The following is a 17,996-nucleotide window of genomic DNA, read 5'->3' as shown; positions in this document are numbered from 1 at the left end:
CTGCTGTTTTGCAGGATGAAGGCCATCTTCTGAGAGAACAAAGAAAAGGAGGGAGACCAAGGCCACAAAAGCCAAGAAGGCCCCGCACTCCTTTCGAAAGAGACCAGTGCAGCTGGTGCAACGCAAAAAAACAATTGTACGTTACTTAGAGCATCATATGATGTTAGTTATGTCAAGTTCTCCATCGCCCATTTTGAAAAGTAGAAAACATGTCACAAGGTATTACGGTCACATATTCCCACCCACTTTTTTTTTTTTTTTTAATAGTGCTTAAAGTTAACGTTGGCAATTCAAGTCAGTCTGTCTTATAAAAACTTATGTTGTTGTGGTTAGGTGCCATCCAGTCGGTTCTGACTCATAGAGATCCTATGCACAACAGAACGAAATGCTGCCCGGTCCTGCGCCATCCTTAAAATTGTTATGTTTGACCCCAATGGTGCAGCTGCTGTGTCAATCCACCTCGTTGAGGGTCTTCCTGTTTTCTGCTGACCCTGTACTTTGCCAAGCATGATGTCCTTCTCCAGAGATTGATCCCTCCTGACAACATGTCTAAAGTATGTAAGACGCAGTCTTGCCATCCTTGCTTCTAAGGAGCTTTCTGGTTGTACTTTTTCCAAGACAGATTTATTCGTCCTCCTGGCAGTCCATGGCATGTTCAATATTCTTCGCCAACACCACAATTCAAAGGCATCAACTCTTCTTCGGTCTTCCTTATTGTCCGGCTTTCACATGCATATGATGCGATTGAAAATACCATGGCTTGGGTCAGGCGCACCTTAGTCTCCAAGGTGACATCTTTGCTCTTCAATACTTTGAAGAGGTCCTTTGCAGCAGATGTACGCAATGGAACGCGTCTTTTGATTTCTTGACTGCTGCTTCCATGGCTGTTGATTATGGTTCCAAGTAAAATGAAATCCTTGACAACTTCAATCTTTCCTCCGTTTATCATGATGTTGCTCATTGGTCCAGTTGTGAGGATTTTTGTTTTCTTTATGTTGAGGTGTAATCCATACAGAAGGCAGTGGTCTTTGATCTTCATCAGTAAGTGCCTCAAGTCCTCTTCACTTTCAGCAAGCAAGGCTCTGTCATCTGCATGATGCAGGTTGTTAATGAGTCTTCCTCCAATCCTGATGCCCTATTCTTCTTCATATAATCCAGCTTCTTGGATTATTTGTTCAGCGTACACATTGAATCGGTATGGTGAACGTATACAACCCTGGCGCACACCTTTCTTGACTTTAAACCAATCAGTATCCTCTTGTTCTGTCTGAACAACTTGTTTGGTCTTCATGAGCACAATTAAGCGTTCTGGAATTCCCATTCTTCGCAGTGTTATCCATAATTTGTTATGATCCATTTAGTCAAATGCCTTTGCATAGTCAATAAAATACAGGTAAACATCCTTCTGGTATTCTCTGCTTTCAGCCAGGATCCATCTGACATCAGCAGTGATATCCCCGGTTCCACATCCTCTTCTGAAGCTGGCCTGAATTTCTGGCAGCTCCCTGTCGATATACTGCTGCAGCCGTTTTTGAATGACCTTCAGCAAAATTTCACTTGCGTGTGATATTGATGATATTGTTCTATAATTTCCACATTTGGTTGGATCACCTTTCTTGGCAATAGGCATAAATATGGATCTCTTCCAGTCAGTTGGCCAGGAAGCTGTCTTCCATATTCCTTGACATAGATGAGTGAGCACCTCCAGCGCTGCATCCATTTGTTGAAACATCTCAATTGATATTCCATCAATTCCTGGAGCCTTGTTTTTCGCCAGTGCCTTCAGAGCAGCTTGGACTTCTTCCTTCAGTACCATCGGTTCCTGATCATATGCCACCTCTTGAAATGGTTGAATATCGACTAATTCTTTTTGGTATAATGACTCTGTATATTCCTTCCATCTTCTTTTGATGCTTCCTGCATCTTTTAATATTTTCCCCATGGAATCCTTCACTATTGCAACTCAAGGCTTGATTTTTTTCTTCAGTTCTTTCGGCTTGAGAAACACCGAGCGCGTTCTTCCCTTTTGGTTTTCCATCTCCAGTTCTTTGTACATGTCATTATAATACTTCGCTTTGTCTTGTCGAGAGGATCTTTGAAATCTTCTGTTCGGTTCTTTTACTTCATCAATTCTTCCTTTTGCTTTAGCTGCTTGACGCTCAAGAGCAAGTTTAAGAGTCTCCTCTGACATCCATCTTGGTCTTTTCTTTCTTTCCTGTCTTTTCAATGACCTCTTGCTTTCTTCATGTATGATGCCCTTGATGTCACTCCACAACTCGTCCGGTCTTCAGTCACCAGTGTTCAATGCATCAAATCTATTCTTCAGACTAAATTCAGGTGGGATATACTCAAGGTCATATTTTGGCTCTTGTGGACTTGCTCTGATTTTCTTCAGTTTCAGCTTGAACTTGCCTATGAGCAATTGATGGTCTATTCCACAGTCAGCCCCTGGTCTTGTTCTGACTGATGATATTGAGCTTTTCCATCGTCTCTTTCCATGGATGTAGTCAATTTGATTTCTGTGTGTTCCATCTGGCGAGGTCCATGTGTGTACTCGCTGTTTACGTTGGTGAAAGAAGTTATTTGCAATGAAGAAGTAGTTGGTCTTGCAAAATTCTGTCATTCGATCTCCAGCATTGTTTCTATCACCAATAGCATATTTTCCAACTACTGATCCTTCTTCTTTGTTTCCAACTTTTGCGTTAAAATCACCAGTAATTATCAACGTATCTTGATTGCATGTTCGATCAATTTCAGACTGCAGCGGCTGTTAAAAAAAACTTCTATTTCTTCACCCTTGGCCCTAGTGGTTGGTGGGTATATTTGAATAATAGTCGTATTAAGTGGTCTTTCTTGTAGCCATATGGATATTATCCTATCATTGACAGCGTTGTACTCCAGGATAGATCTCGAAACGTTCTTTTTGACGATGAATGCAACACCATTCCTCTTCGGGTTGTCATTCCCAGCATAGTAGACTACATAATTGTCCGATTCAAAATTGCTGATACCAGTCCATTTCAGCTCACTAACCCCTAGGATATCGATGTTTATGTGTTCTATTTTATTTTTGATGGTTTCCAATTTTCCTAGATTCATACTTCCTACATTCCAGGTTCCAATTATTAATGGATGTTTGCAGCTGTTTCTTCTCATTTTGAGTCATGCCACATCAGCAGATGAAGGTCCCGAAAGCTTTACTCCATCCACATCATTAAGGTCAGCTGTACTTCGAGGAGGCAGCTCTCCTCCAGTCTTTTGAGTGCCTTCCAACCTGGGGGGCTCATCTTCCAGCACTATATCAGACAATGTTCCGCTGCTGTTCATAAGGTTTTCACTGGCTAATACTTTTCAGAAGCAGACTGCTGGGTCCTTCTTCCTAGTCTGTCTTAGTCTGGAAGCTCAGCTGAAACCTGTCCTCCATGGGTGACCCTGCTGGTATCTGAATACCAGTGTGTAAATATTTATTACGGTTATGTCTTCCTGGTATATTGACCGCTTAATCATTATATAGTGTCCTTCCTTACCTTTATGGTGGATTTTACTTTACAGTTTATTTTGTCAGAAATTAATATTGCCACTCCTGCTCTTTTTTTTTTTTTAAGTAATTTTTATTGTGCTTTAAGCGAAGTTTACAAATCAAGTCAGCCTCTCACACAAAAACCCATATACACCTTGGTACACACTCCCAAGCGTGCTCTCTCCCTCCACTCTCTCTTTTCGTGTCCTTTTCGCCAACTTCTAACCCCCTCCACCCTCTCATCTCCCCTCCAGGCAGGAGATGCCAACCTAGTCTCAAGTGTCCACCTGATCCAAAAAGCTCACTCCTCACCAGTATCCCTCTCCAACTCATTGTCTAATCCAATCCATGTCTGAAGAGTTGGCTTTGGGAATGGTTCCTGTCCTGGGCCAACAGAAGGTCTGGGGCCATGACCACTGGGGTTCTTCCAGTCTCAGACCGTTAAGTCTGGTCTTATGAGAATTTGGGGTCTGCATCCCACTGGTCTTCTGCTCCCTCAGGGGTTCTCTGTTGTGTTCCCCGTCAGGGCAGTCATCGGTTGTAGCCGGGCACCATCTAGTTCTTCTGGTCTCAGGATGATGTAGTTGCTGGTTCAAGTGGCCCTTTCTGTCTCTTGGGCTCATAATCACCTTGTGTCCTTGGTGTTCTTCATTCTCCTTTGATCCAGGTGGGTTGAGACCAATTGATGCATCTGAGATGGCTGCTTGCTAGTGTTTAAGACCCCGGATGCCACTCTTCAAAGTGGGGTGCAGGATGTTTTCTTAATAGATTTTATTATGTCAATTGACCTAGATGTCCCCTGAAACCATGGTTCCCAGACCCCTGCCCCTGCTACGCTGTCCTTCGAAGCCTTCAGTTTATTCAGGAAACTGCTTTGCTTTTGGTTTAGTCCAACTGTGCCGACCTCCCCTGTATTGTGTGCTGTCTTTCCCTTCACCTAAAGTAGATCTTATCTACTATCTAATTAGTGAATGCCCCTCTCCCACCCTCCCTCCCTCCCTCCTCTCGTAGCCACAAAAGAATGTTTTCTTCTCAGTTTAAACTATTTCTCAAGTTCTTATAATAGTGGTCTTATACAATATTTGTCCTTTTGCAACTGACTAATTTCACTCAGCATAATGCCTTCCAGGTACCTCCACGTTATGAAATGTTTCACAGATTCCTCACTGTTCTTTATTGATGCGTAGTATTCCATCGTGTGAATATACCATAATTTATTTATCCATTCATCCGTTGATGGGCATCTTGGTTGCTTCCACGTTTTTGCTATTGTAAACAGTGCTGCAATAAACATGGGTGTGCATATATCTGTTCGTGTAAAGGCTCTTATTTCTCTAGGATATATTCCGAGGAGTGGGATTGCTGGATCGTATGGTAGTTCTATTTCTAACTTTTTAAGGAAGGGCCAAATCGATTTCCAAAGTGGTTGTACCATTTTACATTCCCACCAGCAATGTTCCAATCTTTCCACAGCCTCTCCAACATTTATTATTCTGTGTTTTTTGGATTAATGCCAGCCTTGTTGGAGTGAGATGAAATCTCATTGTAGTGTTGATCTGCATTTCTCTAATGGCTAATGATCGTGAATATTTCCTCATATATCTGTTAGCTACCTGAATGTCTTCTTTAGTGAAGTGTCTATTCATATCTTTTGCCCATTTTTTAATTGGGTTATTTGTCTTTTTGCAGTATCATGTAGATTTTAGAGATCAGGTGCTGATCAGAAATGTCATAGCTAAAAACTTTTTCCCAGTCTGTAGGTAGTCTTTTTACTCTTTTGGTGAAGTCTTCGGATGAGCATAAGTGTTTGATTTTTAGGAGCTCCCAGTTATCTAGTTTTTCTTCTATCTTCTTTACAATGTTTTCTATACTGTTTATGCCATGTATTAGGGCTCCTAATGTTGTCCCTATATTTTCTTCCATGATCTTTATCGTTTTAGATTTTATATTTAGGTCTTCGATCCATTTTGAGTTAGTTTTTGTGCATGGTGCGAGGTATGCGTCTTGTTTCATTTTTTTGCAGATGTATATCCAGTTATGCCAGCACCATTTGTTAAAAAGACTGTCTTTTCCCCATTTAACTGTTTTGGGGCCTTTGTCAAATATCAACTGTTCGTATGTGGATGGATTTATGTCTGGATTCTCAGTTCTGTTCCATTGGTCTACATATCTGTTGTTGTACCAGTACCAGGCTGTTTTGACTACTATGGAGGTATAATAGGTTCTAAAATCGGGTAAAGTAAGACCTCCCACTTTGTTCTTCTTTTTCAATGATGCCTTATTTACCCTGGGCCTCTTCCCCTTCCATATGAAGTTGGTGATTTGTTTCTCCATCTCATTAAAGAATGTTGTTGGGATTTGGATCGGAATTGCATTAAATGTATAGATCGCTTTTGGTAGAATAGACATTTTTATAATGTTAAGTCTTCCTGTCCATGAGCAAGGTATGTTCTTCCACTTATGTAAGTCTCTTTTGGTTTCTTGCAGAAGTGTACTGTAGTTTTCTTTGTATAAGTCTTTTACATCTCTGGTAAGATTTATTCCTAAGTATTTTATCTTTTGTGGGGCTACTGTAAATGGCATTGATTTGGTGATTTCCTCTTCAATGTTCTTTTTGTTGGTGTAGAGGATTCCAACTGATTTTTATATGTTTGTCTTGTATCCCGATACTCTGCTGAACTCTTAGTTTCAGTAGTTTTCTGGAGGATTCCTTAGGGTTTTCTGTGTATAAGATCATGTCATCTGCAAATAGAGATACTTTTACTTCTTTCTTGCCAATCTGAATGCCCGTTATTTCTTTATCTAGCCTAATTGCTCTGGCTAGGACTTCTAGTCCTGCTCTTTTTCGATTGTTGTTTGCTTGATGTATTTTTTTCCATCCTTTGAGTTTTAGTTTGTTTGCGTCTTTAAGTCTAAGGTGTGTTTCTTGTAGGCAGCATATAGACATATTATGTTTTTAAATCCATTCTGCCACACTCTGTCTCTTTATTGGTGCATTTAGACCATTTACATTCAGTGTAATTATTGATAGGTATGAGTTTAGTGCTGTCAGTTTGATTTTTTTTTTTTGTGCTGTTGACAGTTTCTTTGTTCCACTTCATTTTCTGTGCTTAGTCTTTTTTCTTTATAAATTGTCTTTTCCTCTTTTTCATTGTTTTTGGTTTTGTTTTTGCTAAGTCTTTATGTTTTTCTTGTTTTTTATTTTTATGTGTAGGATTGTTAGTTTCCTTTGTGGTTACTTTAATATTTACCCCTATTTTTCTAAGTTGAAAACAATCTTTTATTTCTTTGTACCGCCTTAACTTCCTCTCCATATGAAGGATTTATGAGTACATTTTTCAGTTCCTCTTTTTTTTTTTGTTTTAATGTTGTCATCTTTTACATAATGATGCCTCTATTTCCCTTTTTTTTTTTTTAATATCTTGATTTATTTTTGTGATTTCCTTACCTGGGTTGATATCTCTTTGCTCTGTCCTGTGTTCTAGTTGTGGGTTCTTTTCTAATGTTGTTGACTTTCTAACCAGAGGACTCCCTTTCGTATTTCTTTTAATTTTGGTTTGGTTTTTGCAAATTCCCTAAACTTCTCTTTGTCTGGAAATGTCCCAATTTCACCATCATATTTGAGAGACAGTTTTACTGGGTGTATAATTCTTGGCTGGCAATTTTTTTTCCTTCAAGGCTTTATGTATGTCATCCCATTGCCTTCTTGCCTGCATGGTTTCTGCCAAGTAGTCTGAGCTTGTTCTTATTGACTTTCTTTTGTAGGCGACTTTTTGTTTATCCCTAGCCATTCTTAAAATTCTCTCTTTATTTTTGGTTTTGAAAAGTTTGACTATAATATGTCTTGGTGACTTTCTTATGGGGTCTACCTTGTGTGGGGTTTGATGAGCATCTTAGATATATATCATCTCGTCTTTCATGATATCAGGGAAGTGTTCTGCCAGCAAATATTCAACAACTCTCTTTGTATTTTCTGTTATCCTCCCATGTTCTGGCACTCCAATAACTGGTAGGTTATTCCTCTTGGTAGAGTCCCACATAATTCTTAGAGTTTCTTCATTTTTAAAAAAATTCTTTCATCTGATCTTTCCTCAAATATGTTGAGGCCAAGTGCTTTATCTTCAGTGTCGCTGATTTTGACATCTGTTGCCTCAATTCTGCTTTTATGACTTTCTATGGAATTATCTAATTCTGAAATTTTGTTGTTGATCTTCTGAATTTCTGCTTGTTGTCTCTCTGTGGATTCTTGCAGGCTATTAAATTTGTCATTGTACTCTTTTCTAATCTGCTTAGGTTCTTCTAATGCTTTATCTGTGTGCTGCTTGGCTTGTTCTGCTTTTTGCCTGATCTCCTTCCTAATCTCTTGAAGTGTTCTGTATATTAATCTTTTGTATTCCACCTTTTGTTATCCCAGGAAGTTCTCTTCATCTGAAAGATTTCTTGATCCTTTGTTTTGGGAGCTTGCTGAAGCTATCATGGTCTGCCTGTTTATGTGATTTGATATTGACTGTTGTGTCCGAGCCATCAATAAGTTACTATATTTATTTATTTTATGTTTGCTTATTGTATCCTAATAAGCAAACATAAAATAAATAAATATAGTATTTATTGATGGCTAGATGGCACTGGGTGGAATTGTATCCTAGCTTCTTGTTTTGTTTTGATATGCCCAAATAGGCTGCTCGTGAGATAGTTTGATTATTGGTGCCTCTGAAGCTCTAACATCCTGTTGCCAGGTGGTTAGAGCTGTTACTAGGTATGTGAGTGCACGAGTCCATTCACTTTTCTTGTATGGATTCAGCTTTTGTGTCCAGGTAGTCAGTCACCACGTGTGCGGTAGAGGCTCTCACCTACAGTCCTAGATGAGCAGGGGTGATTGGTGTAGGCACAGGTATCTGGGCGCAGTAGAGGACCACACTCTGAGTAAGGCTGGGGGCTGACAACTGCCCTGAGTGTCTGTGAGGAAAGTGTGTCCTTGTTCCCTAGAACACATAGGTGGGTATGTTTTGCAGCCCGGCTGTAGGCACCCAGTGCTGCTGGCTGTAAGGACTAGGAGTCACCACTTATTCTTTGACCCCTGTCATGGGTGGCTAGGTGTCATGAGTGGAGCCACCAGTCCTTAGGCCCCTGTTGTGCATAGGTGAGAACCCTGCCTAATAGGCAGGTGGTGTCAAACATCACAAATCTGCCTCTTCACTATGTAGCTGAAATTTTCAAAGTCAGACTTCAGATATATAGCCTGTTGTACTGTGCTAATGAGGTCCTACACTGTTGAAATGGGCCCACACAGGTCCATGCAGGAGTGAAAGGCATTCAAAGTCTGTGGGCCCCTTATACCTGTGCTTAGGCAAAGGAGCTGTTTCTGCCCTGAGTTCCTGGCTTAGGGGAGCTGATGGATTATTTTTTCCCTATTTGTTAATTTGTTCCCTCTCCAAGACTGGAAGGATGGACCAGGGCAAGTGCAGGGTCCTTCTTCTGGCCCAAGGGATGCAGCCGGCTGGGACCCGGTGCAGAGCGGGAAGAGAGTAGGTAAATGGGAGAGAGGTTTTTTCCAATGGTGTATTTTTGGATCCGCAAGGTAGGTTAAATGCAGGTACTTATCTATTTGCCAATTGAGGACCGCTTTTTTTTTTTTCTTGTCCTGGAGGGTTGCGCTCTCTGCCACTCATTTTCTCCCGATGCGGAAAAACATCCTGAACACCACTGGTTGCCTCACAGCAGTCGTGCCAGCAGAATCGGCCTCCAGGGTGCTGGTTACTGCCAGGTCAGGTCTGGCAACTCCTTGCTGCTTCTGAATTATTTCTCCCTCCCCCTGCCACTCAGTCCGATTTCACAACTTTGCCTATGATGTTCAGGGCTCCTAGCGTGTCAAATATAATCACTTCACCTGTTTTTTTCAGTTCTTTGTTGTAAGAGGGACCACAGGAAGTGTTTGACTACTCTGCCATCTTGGCCCCGCCTCTATATTCCCCCCTTATGAAGCATGGGTGGCCATATATATCTATCCCAAGTTTCAGCCTAGTCCCTCAGATCAAAATGCCTCAAGCAGAAGGATTGGGCCTCCCATGTGTGATGGGTTTGAGCCATCCACTGGACGGTCTGATTTGGGACAGGGAATGCCATCCCACATATAGGCATAAATTGGAGACAGCAACAGATTAATAGGCCTGTAACAACCAATCTGATTCTACTGATGAGTAAGGTTTTTAGCCAGTTAAGATCGGGCAGCCAAGATGTCATCCAAGAAAAACAAATCCTTCTTGAATCTTACTTTTTGTAGCTCGTCTTTTACATAATTTACTTTTTGTTCAGTGAGTTCAGAATTATCAGTAATGTTGAAACAGCACATTCCTTTGAACTCTTGACACCCGTGGTTGTGTCGTAGAAACAAGTAGCCTAAGGTAGCTCTATTTTCTAAAACAGTTTCCCCGACCATTCCTGGCTAATAGCATCTATGGCTTGTGATGTGGTATTCGATAAGCTCTAATGGTTAAACCTGGGATACCAACCAAGATTTTTGCAAGGGAGATATATTCAGCTTTTACTTAACAAGTGTAGATTATCATCACAGATTGCATCTAGGACAAGTTCTCTAGTGACCCTATTTCAGAGGAATCTCTTTTGAGGCAAGTTCATAGTCAAATGTTCCATTGAACAGGGCCCATTGGTAGCATTAGCAGGGATATAAGAATAAGCAGTTGTTTCACAGAGCAGGAACCAGCCTGAAGGAAGCTTAACATGAGCAGTTGGGTATGTCACTCTGTCAATGAAACCACGATTCATATGGTTGTTTCTTCCTAAATCAACACAGCTTGTTTGACATTTTGAGAATATCACACAGTGAGAGGCATTAGTCACCAAGGAAACCTGAAGTGTATACATCTCTCTGTCTTTGAATCTTGTAATGGGCCCCCAACTATCAGAATATTGTAACTCTTTCTTCATGTGCTTAAAAATGGTAAAATTTCTCAAAGCCTCTAGAGGAGTACAAACCCCAATGAGACAGGACTTGAGGGCAGAGTTGGCACACAACCCCCCGTCCAGACAGAAGTCAGTAATGTTTAACGCTTCTCTAGCAATATAGATCAAAAAATTTTCACTTCTTAACAAGGGATCAGGGGTGGGGAGGTACTTCGGGTGTAGAGATTCTCTGGACGGAACTCTCTCTGGTACCTAATAGTAATCTCATCCAAGCTAGTATTACAAACATTTTTACTTTTTAACCCTAAAAAAACCAAAATCAAACCCAGTGCCGTCGAGTCGATTCCAACTCATTTTTAACCCTAGAAAGTCTTAAGTTCAGGCTGTTGATGGGTTGGGCTTTTCACTCCTTCTTGCCACTGTAGGCCGGGCAGGGCTTGATGTGGGAACGATGGATCCATGGTTTAACTCCTGCAAGTTTCATGGCTGTATGAGTGCTGAGTAGTACGGTGAAGGGTCCAGTCCACTTGGGCTCTAAGGGGAGATCCTTCTACATCCAAGAAGCACCTGATTGCTGGGCTGGAAAGAGTGTACAGCTGTCCTGAAAGGGAACTTCTGCCAGACCCACACTGCCCGATGCAACTGGGAAAGAATTTTGGTTAGAGAAAGTAAATATTTAGACATCCTTACATTAGGGGGCTGGGTGGAGGATTGTGGGGAGACTTGGTTGAGACAATATGGTCTCTGATAAAGTATTTCAAAAGGACTGATTTTAAGTTTTCCCTGGGGTACAATGTGACTCAGAGGAGGGTCAGTGGCAGAACATCCATTCAGGGCATACCAGTCTCTTGGCACAGTTTACTAAGATGACATTTTATGGCCTGATTCATTCTTTCAACCTTTCCACTAGACTGGGGGTCTCCATGCTGTGTGAAGTTTCCATTTTATTCCTAAGGCAGCTGAAACCTGTTGTACCGCTGCAGATACAAAATGGGTGCCATTGTCACTACTGAGACCTCTCAGAAGCCCGAAGCAGGGGATGAGTTCTTTCAGAAGGGCCTTAGTTACCTCTCTAGCCATCTCAGTCTGGCAGGGAAAAGCCTCTACCCATCCTGAAAAAAGAAACTATACATACCAGTAAATACTCTATTTGATGTTTAGTTTTGAACACTTCACAAAAGTCAACTTACCATATTTCACCTGGAAAGAGTCTTGTTCCTTGAGGGCTGGAAATCCTGGGCCCACGAGTCTTTGGATTGCTAACACTGTAAAGTAAGCAAGTGTCAACCACATGGTGAATAGCTGTAATGAGCTTTTTTCCAGAGACATGTTTTGTTACCCAATCAAACATGGTTTCTTTCTCCAAATGTGAAGCCTAATGTAAATGAAAAATCAAATAAAAAACTTGATTGGCAGGGATGAAAATCTTACCATCAGGGCTGTGTTTCTAGCCCTGATTCTCTTGGGTGGCACCCCAGTCTTGGGCTCTAAGTTCTGGTCTGTATTTAATAGTCTTTCTCCCTGTGCTCAATAGGCCCTGCTGGGATAGCTTGGTTTCTCTTATCTCACAGCCCATTAACTGTAAGAAGCATTGGGTCACCCCCTTTTCAGTCACCCTGACAATTTGAGTACTGCTGGCCGAGGCAGTCCCTTTAGGCTTCTGGGTGAGTACCGAGAAGGCTGTTCTAGTGTCAATCAAAAAGTCTACTGGCTGTCCTCCTACCATAACTTTTACCGGGGGGTCGGTAGGAGGGAAGTTAAAAGTTGTCTCCCCTGATCTCCATTTTTCAGAGTCCTCCTCCTGCTCTTTCATAACTGCTTGAAAAATCTTCTCTCTCCTTTTCAATCTTGCCTGGCCCCTTTTTTTTCCTCTTCTTTGGACACTCATTTTTCCAATGTCCCCCCTCTTTACAAAACACATTGGTTTTTCTTTAGTTGGGGACCATCCTTACCTTGGTCTCGTTGTTTTCCTCTAGAGGATTCCAGAGCAGTGGCGAGTGGATTGGCCTGTTTCTTCATGTCCTTGGCTTTTGCTTTTGCTAAGACCATCCATCTTTCTTTGGCTGTGAGGAGTGCATCTAATAAAGTCTGTCAATCAGCCCATTTAGGATGGTGGGTAGCAAAAATGTGGGAAAAATGTGCAGTCATGGCATGTGGGTCTGACTGATACACAAAGAGGTTTCATTTCCAATTGTGCAAATCAGAAGCTGGGACTGGATTACGGACCCCCATCATCTGAGGTGGCCCTTCAGCTGCAGGCACTGGCACCTCATGGAGTGGGTAAAGCTGTCCCAGGGGAGCTAGGTCGAACTGAGCCCCACTTCTAGTGTGAGGCGGGGAGACCAAATTTTTCCCACCTTCTCTAACCCGCTTTACTGCCTTCCCATCCTCATCCTCTTATACCACCAGGGAGGATCACGAATAGGTGCTGAGAGGTGGGGGAATGAGAAGAACATTAACTGGTTCTTCATCTCTTTCTTCATCTTCATCTTTGGCCTGCACTGGAGGGGCTAAAACAGAAGCTTTATCCTTTTTGTCATGCGATAATGTCATAAAACATTCTTCATACAGCCTTTCATCTTGTTAGTTCGAGTACAAAACAGATCAAGCTGCAGAATAGTGTCAGAATCCTGAGAACCATTCATAGGTCATCTGACCCCATCGAGGAGTTGGTACTGAGGCCACACCTGATTACACAAAAATTTTAAGATATCTCTTAGGGAATCCACTCCAAAATAAATCCAGTTAGAAAGAATAAGACCTAGCGGACTCTCGGCTGGAACCTTACTTCCCTGGGTACCCATTTGCATCGGGGAACCTCACTGGTCTCTCGTCCAACCTCACCATTCTTGGAGGGAGTCTATGAGAACCGACGCCTCTGTGACTTTTACAGAGGATTGACCACCCGATGCTCAGTTACCTACTGTGGCCAACAGAAACTTTGTCTATGAGCTTGCTGCTGTGGAGTCCTCCCCTGTCGCTGGACCTCTGGGCCACCACAGGTTGAGAGACCTCCACAAGCTAAGGAGGGGTGCACCTTCTCTCTTCCTGGGTCCTTCCTGGGGCCCAGTCCTTAGGGAGATGGAGCCAGGGCTGGAGTAATTTGAGCCCCATTCATGTTGGGCGCCAAAACTTGTTATCCAGTTGGGGTCTGTGCCCTGGAGCAGTTAAACCGATGAAACATACTCCAAGCCAGAAAGAGAGACAAAGTTTATTAGGAGGTGACACCAACGGGCAGTCTGGCAGCAACGCAGGCTGTCTTTATGGAGTCCTGAAAAGCAATTTTTACATCAGAGCTTATGTATCATTTTGGCAAGGATTACCTAATGTTTTCAAACATGTAGCCCACAGATGGGCATATGCATCACAAAACAGCTAAAAGAAACTTTATTAAACTAAAGATATGCATGCCAGACATCTGGACTCTAGTCTTTATGTTTGTAACAGGCAAAAAAAAAAAAAAACTTATATAAAAGTTGCTCAGCTAGTGGAATTGGACTACCAAGTCCACTCTGACTGAGATAAGGAGCAAGAAAGAAAGTTGCAGACCAAAAGCACGAGACAGCCTTCCTAGCTGCTGTTTTGCAGGCTGAAGGCCATCTCCCAAAAGAACAGAGAAGAGGAGAGAGACCAATGCTGCAAGAGCTGAGAAGGCCCTGTACCACTTTGGAAAGAGATCAGTGCAGCTGGTGCAATTAAAAAAACAAACAAACAAAAAAAACACTTGTAGGTTACTTAGAGTATCATTATGGTGTTAGTTATGTCAGGCTCTCAATTGCCCATTTTGAAAAGGAGAAAACATGTTGTGAGGTATTAAGGTCACAGACTCCCACAAACACAGCTCTCCAGTAGTAGAATGTGAGTTAAAAAATGCTGCATCCCTTCTGAACCTAGGCCTCATGAGATCCTGCAGCTCCTGTTCTTGCTGTCCTGAGACTACTGTAGTGTGAAGAAGCCTGGGCTGGCCATCTGGAGAGTAGGTTCAGCCGATAGCCAGAACCTCCAGACATGTGGATTATCCAATGCTAATCTATCTGCCAAATAAGCACATAAGTGATCAGGTGAGAACAACAGAAGACTCTCGCAGTCAACCTACAAAACAATACATGTTGCTGTTTTAAGCCAATAAATTTAGGGGGTGGGAAGGATCGCTATTCAGCAAAAGATAACAATTTTGTAGTAGTGGTTAATCTTATTGAATGCTTACTCCATGCCAGTCCTAGCACTCAGCTTCTCAATTGCATTCTCATTTCATCCTCTCAACAACCCTATCACGGTTGTACTGTTGTTTTATAGATGAGGAATCTGAAGTACTGAAATGTTAACGAATACACCTAAGGTTACCCAGTAAGTAGAGAAGCCAGTAGTAAAGCACGCGCTTTAACCACTCTGCTGTTATTTTTTTTCTATAAACCTCATTCCTGTGTCCTAGACTATATTGCAATCCATCATTTTAACTTTCTATCTCCTAAATAGTCACCATTTGACTAATTCTCATTAATTTAGAAGAATTTGCTGCTGCCTGCTATAGGCCAGAAACTGTACTGGGAACTAGGAGTGTAAAAGTGAATCACAATGGAATCCTTTTACCTGCAATTTAAGCCAAACACACACACACCCTACCAGAAATAAATGTCAGAAGCATTCAGTGCCAATATAGGGATCTCTGAATTATTATCAAGAGCTGTTTTACTGAATACTTAACTACTGTCAGGCATTATTCTAAACACTTGGCATCCATTCTCATATCCTCACACCACCTCAAACAGGCATGTTTGTTGTCCTGTTTCTGTCAGCCTGTAGATGAAGAGACTGAGGCTCAGAGAGATGAATAATCTTGCCCAAGGTTACACAGCCAATAAGTGGCAGAGCCAAAACTGACTCCTCAACTCTCTCCTGAAAACTCATTGCCGTCCAGTCAATTCCGACTCACAGTGACCCTAAGGACAGAGTAGAACTGCCCATGTGTAATCTTTGCAGAAGCAGACTGCCACATCTTTCTCCCACAGAAGGCTGATGGGTTCAAACTGCTGACCTTTTGGTTAGCAGCTGAGCACTTAACCATTGTGCCACCAAGGCTCATCGTTTCCAATTGGAACTTACATTCTAATGAGAAAGACAGACAAGAAACCAAATGAATAAATAAACAATGTAAGAGAGAGATAAGTAATATGGAAAAAAAAACTAAAACAAGGTAGGGGAACTGAGAGTGATGGGTACACTTTTGGCTAGATGGTCAGGGAAAGCCTCTCTGAGGAGTTGTAAGTAAGCAGAGACCTGAAGGTAGTGAAGGCTTCAGCCATATGAATATGTGGGTGGTGGTGGTGGGGGGGGAAGGGGACGGGGAGTTAGAGGTGGGGTTAAAGACCTGGGGTGGGAGCTGTCTTTGCTGGGTTTGAGGAACAGCAGGGAGACCACCGTAGCTGGAGCATGATGAATGAGGGGAAAAGTAGAAAGAGATGAAGTTGGAGAAGGAGGCAGCAGCCCGACCATGCAGGGCTGGATTTTATTCCACGTGCCCTGGGAATTCATTGGGAAGTGGGGAGCAGGGCAGTGACTGCAGCTGACATAATCCCAGTACATTATAGAAGATTCCCTTTGGCTGCTATGAGAGCAGAAGTGGAAGCAGAGACCAGTTGAGGGCTTGCTCAGTGATCCAAGAGGTAGACAGTGGTGGCTAGGACCAGGGTGATAGCAGTGGAGTGGGTTAGAACAGTCAGATTCCAGACCTTTAGAAAGTAGGTCCCAGAGGAACTGCTGACGGATTGACTGTGAGATGGGAAAGAAAGAGGGGAATCAAGGATGTTGCCAATTTGGCATTTTGTTTTTTAACCTGAGTAACTCCTGAATGCTGGTATTGACCTCTTCCAAGACTGCAAACACTGGTGGAGAAGTTGTTGGGAAGAAGAGTGAATAGAATCAAGAATTCAGTTTTCCACATGTTAAATTCAATATAACTATTAGACATCCATGGAGCCCTGGTGGCTCAGTTGTTAAGAGTTCGGCCACTAATCAAAAGGGTGGAAGTTTGAATCCGCCAGGTGCTCCTTGGAAACCCTTTGGGGCAGTTCTACTGTGTCCTATAGTGTGGTTATGAGTCAGGATTGACTTGAAGTCAACGGGTTTGGTTTGGCTGGCTTATTAGACATCCATAAGGAGCCCTGATGGTGCAATGGTTAAGCACCCGGCTGCTAACTGAAAGGCTGGCAGTTCAAAACCATCCAGTGGCTCCGTAGAAGAAAGATCTGGCAATGTGCTGCTGTAAAAATTACAGCCTAGGAAACCCTGTGGGGGTAGTCCTACTGTGTCACATGGGGTTGCCATGAGTTGAAATCAACTCAATGACACAGAATGACAATGTTGGACATCCATGTCAAACAGGCCAATGGGTATAAAAGGTTAAAAGCTAAATGGACGAAACAGGATGAGGGAAATAAAAGTTCTCAGCATATAAGTGGCATTTTAAAGTCATGAGACTGAATAAGATTCATTTGTTCATTCAACAAATATTTATTGAGTTCTTACTTTGTGCTAAGCATTGTTCTAGGCACTGTAGCTGTGGGCAATACACAAGATCCTTACTCTCATGGAGTTTACATTCTAATGAGGGAGGAGAGTAATAACAAAAATATGTAGTGTTTCCCCTTGTGTGGAGTCAGTCGTGACTCATAGTGACCATATCAGACAGAGGAGAACTGCCCCATAGAGTTTTTAAGGGTGTAGTCTTTATGGAAGCAGACAGCCATATCTCTCTCCTGTGGAGTGCCACCAGGGCTCCTTATTTATTTATTTACTTTTTTTTAGATGACAATAAATGCTAAGGAGAAAAATAAAGCAGGAGTAGGAGTTAGGGTGGTTGGGAAGGTTGCAGTTTTAACAGGGTGTCCTCACTGAGAAGATGTTATTTGAGCTTAAGTCTTGTAGGGGGTGAGGGCATGAGCCATGCACAGGGATGAATCAATAAGCAAAGTAAGCATGTGCTTGGGGCATCAACAAAACAGGGCACCAGTTGTCCAAAGCAAAGACCCATAGATGCCAAGCAGACAGGCACAAGGAAAAGTGAGTGCCATAGTGGAAGGGAACTGGCAAGGCACTAAATGAAATTGATACCATTTTGTAAATTTTGTATATGATAACAATTATATTTTCCTTTTCAAATCGACTGATCGGGTATAACCTTACATTCAGTTCTCTTTCGTTGACCACATAAGAACATGCTAGCGCCACTATAATCACATGACTTGTGACATATCTCATCCTGCACAAAGTGAACTAAAATACATCTTGAGATTGAGCATAATAACCTTGTATTTGTATCATGTTCTTTGCGATTGCTCTCACTACTGTTGGGTATCAGCAATAGTCCAATGCATTGCAAAGACACAGCATGAAAGGACAGAAGGCAAGCGTGTAAGTTTTTAAGTATTATTTTAAGACTAAAAACATTTGTGAAGATCTGCAAAGGGCCCGCCAACAAACATCCTGTGATAAGTGAATGAAATTATTTCAGACTGCTTTGTAAGTATTATTTCTTTTGACTATCTCAGACCTGAAG

At 42.1% G+C, this 17,996-nt stretch overlaps 2 protein-coding genes across 8 annotated transcripts in view; one reads left to right on the top strand and one right to left on the bottom strand.

Moving 5' to 3' along the window:
- The window catches only part of LOC100674909 (zinc finger protein 343-like), a 56,289-nt gene that overhangs the window by 36,070 nt on the left and 2,223 nt on the right, over positions 1-17,996 (top strand). The window contains exon 6 of one of the 3 annotated variants that reach the window (XM_064275888.1): positions 14,738-14,781. The exons of 1 other annotated variant lie outside the window; for it this stretch is intronic. In XM_064275888.1, coding sequence (XP_064131958.1) covers positions 14,738-14,766 — 29 coding nt within the window. In that variant the 3' untranslated portion in view covers positions 14,767-14,781. Of the gene's footprint in view, positions 1-14; positions 3,584-14,737; positions 14,782-17,996 lie in introns of those variants that run through there. One more of the 3 variants, XM_064275889.1, reaches the window with a different exon arrangement.
- The window catches only part of LOC100674055 (signal-regulatory protein beta-1-like), a 108,990-nt gene continuing 96,126 nt past the window's right edge, over positions 5,133-17,996 (bottom strand). For 3 of the 5 annotated variants that reach the window (XR_010319230.1, XR_010319229.1, XR_010319231.1), the window contains 3 exons: positions 12,394-17,996; positions 11,632-11,706; positions 5,133-11,083 (listed from right to left, as the gene is read on the bottom strand). The exon at positions 12,394-17,996 is cut by the window's right edge and continues 25,431 nt beyond it. The gene's annotated coding sequence lies outside the window, so the exon portion shown is untranslated. The remainder of the gene's footprint in view (positions 11,084-11,631; positions 11,707-12,393) is intronic. The other 2 variants (XR_010319232.1, XR_010319233.1) reach the window with 2 other exon arrangements.

The sequence above is a fragment of the Loxodonta africana genome, chromosome 24 (assembly GCF_030014295.1).
Source record: "Loxodonta africana isolate mLoxAfr1 chromosome 24, mLoxAfr1.hap2, whole genome shotgun sequence".
In the NCBI taxonomy this organism is placed as follows: Eukaryota; Metazoa; Chordata; class Mammalia; order Proboscidea; family Elephantidae; genus Loxodonta; species Loxodonta africana.
Note: the sequence above shows the minus strand (reverse complement) of the source record. Positions and strands in the feature narration are given on the sequence as shown.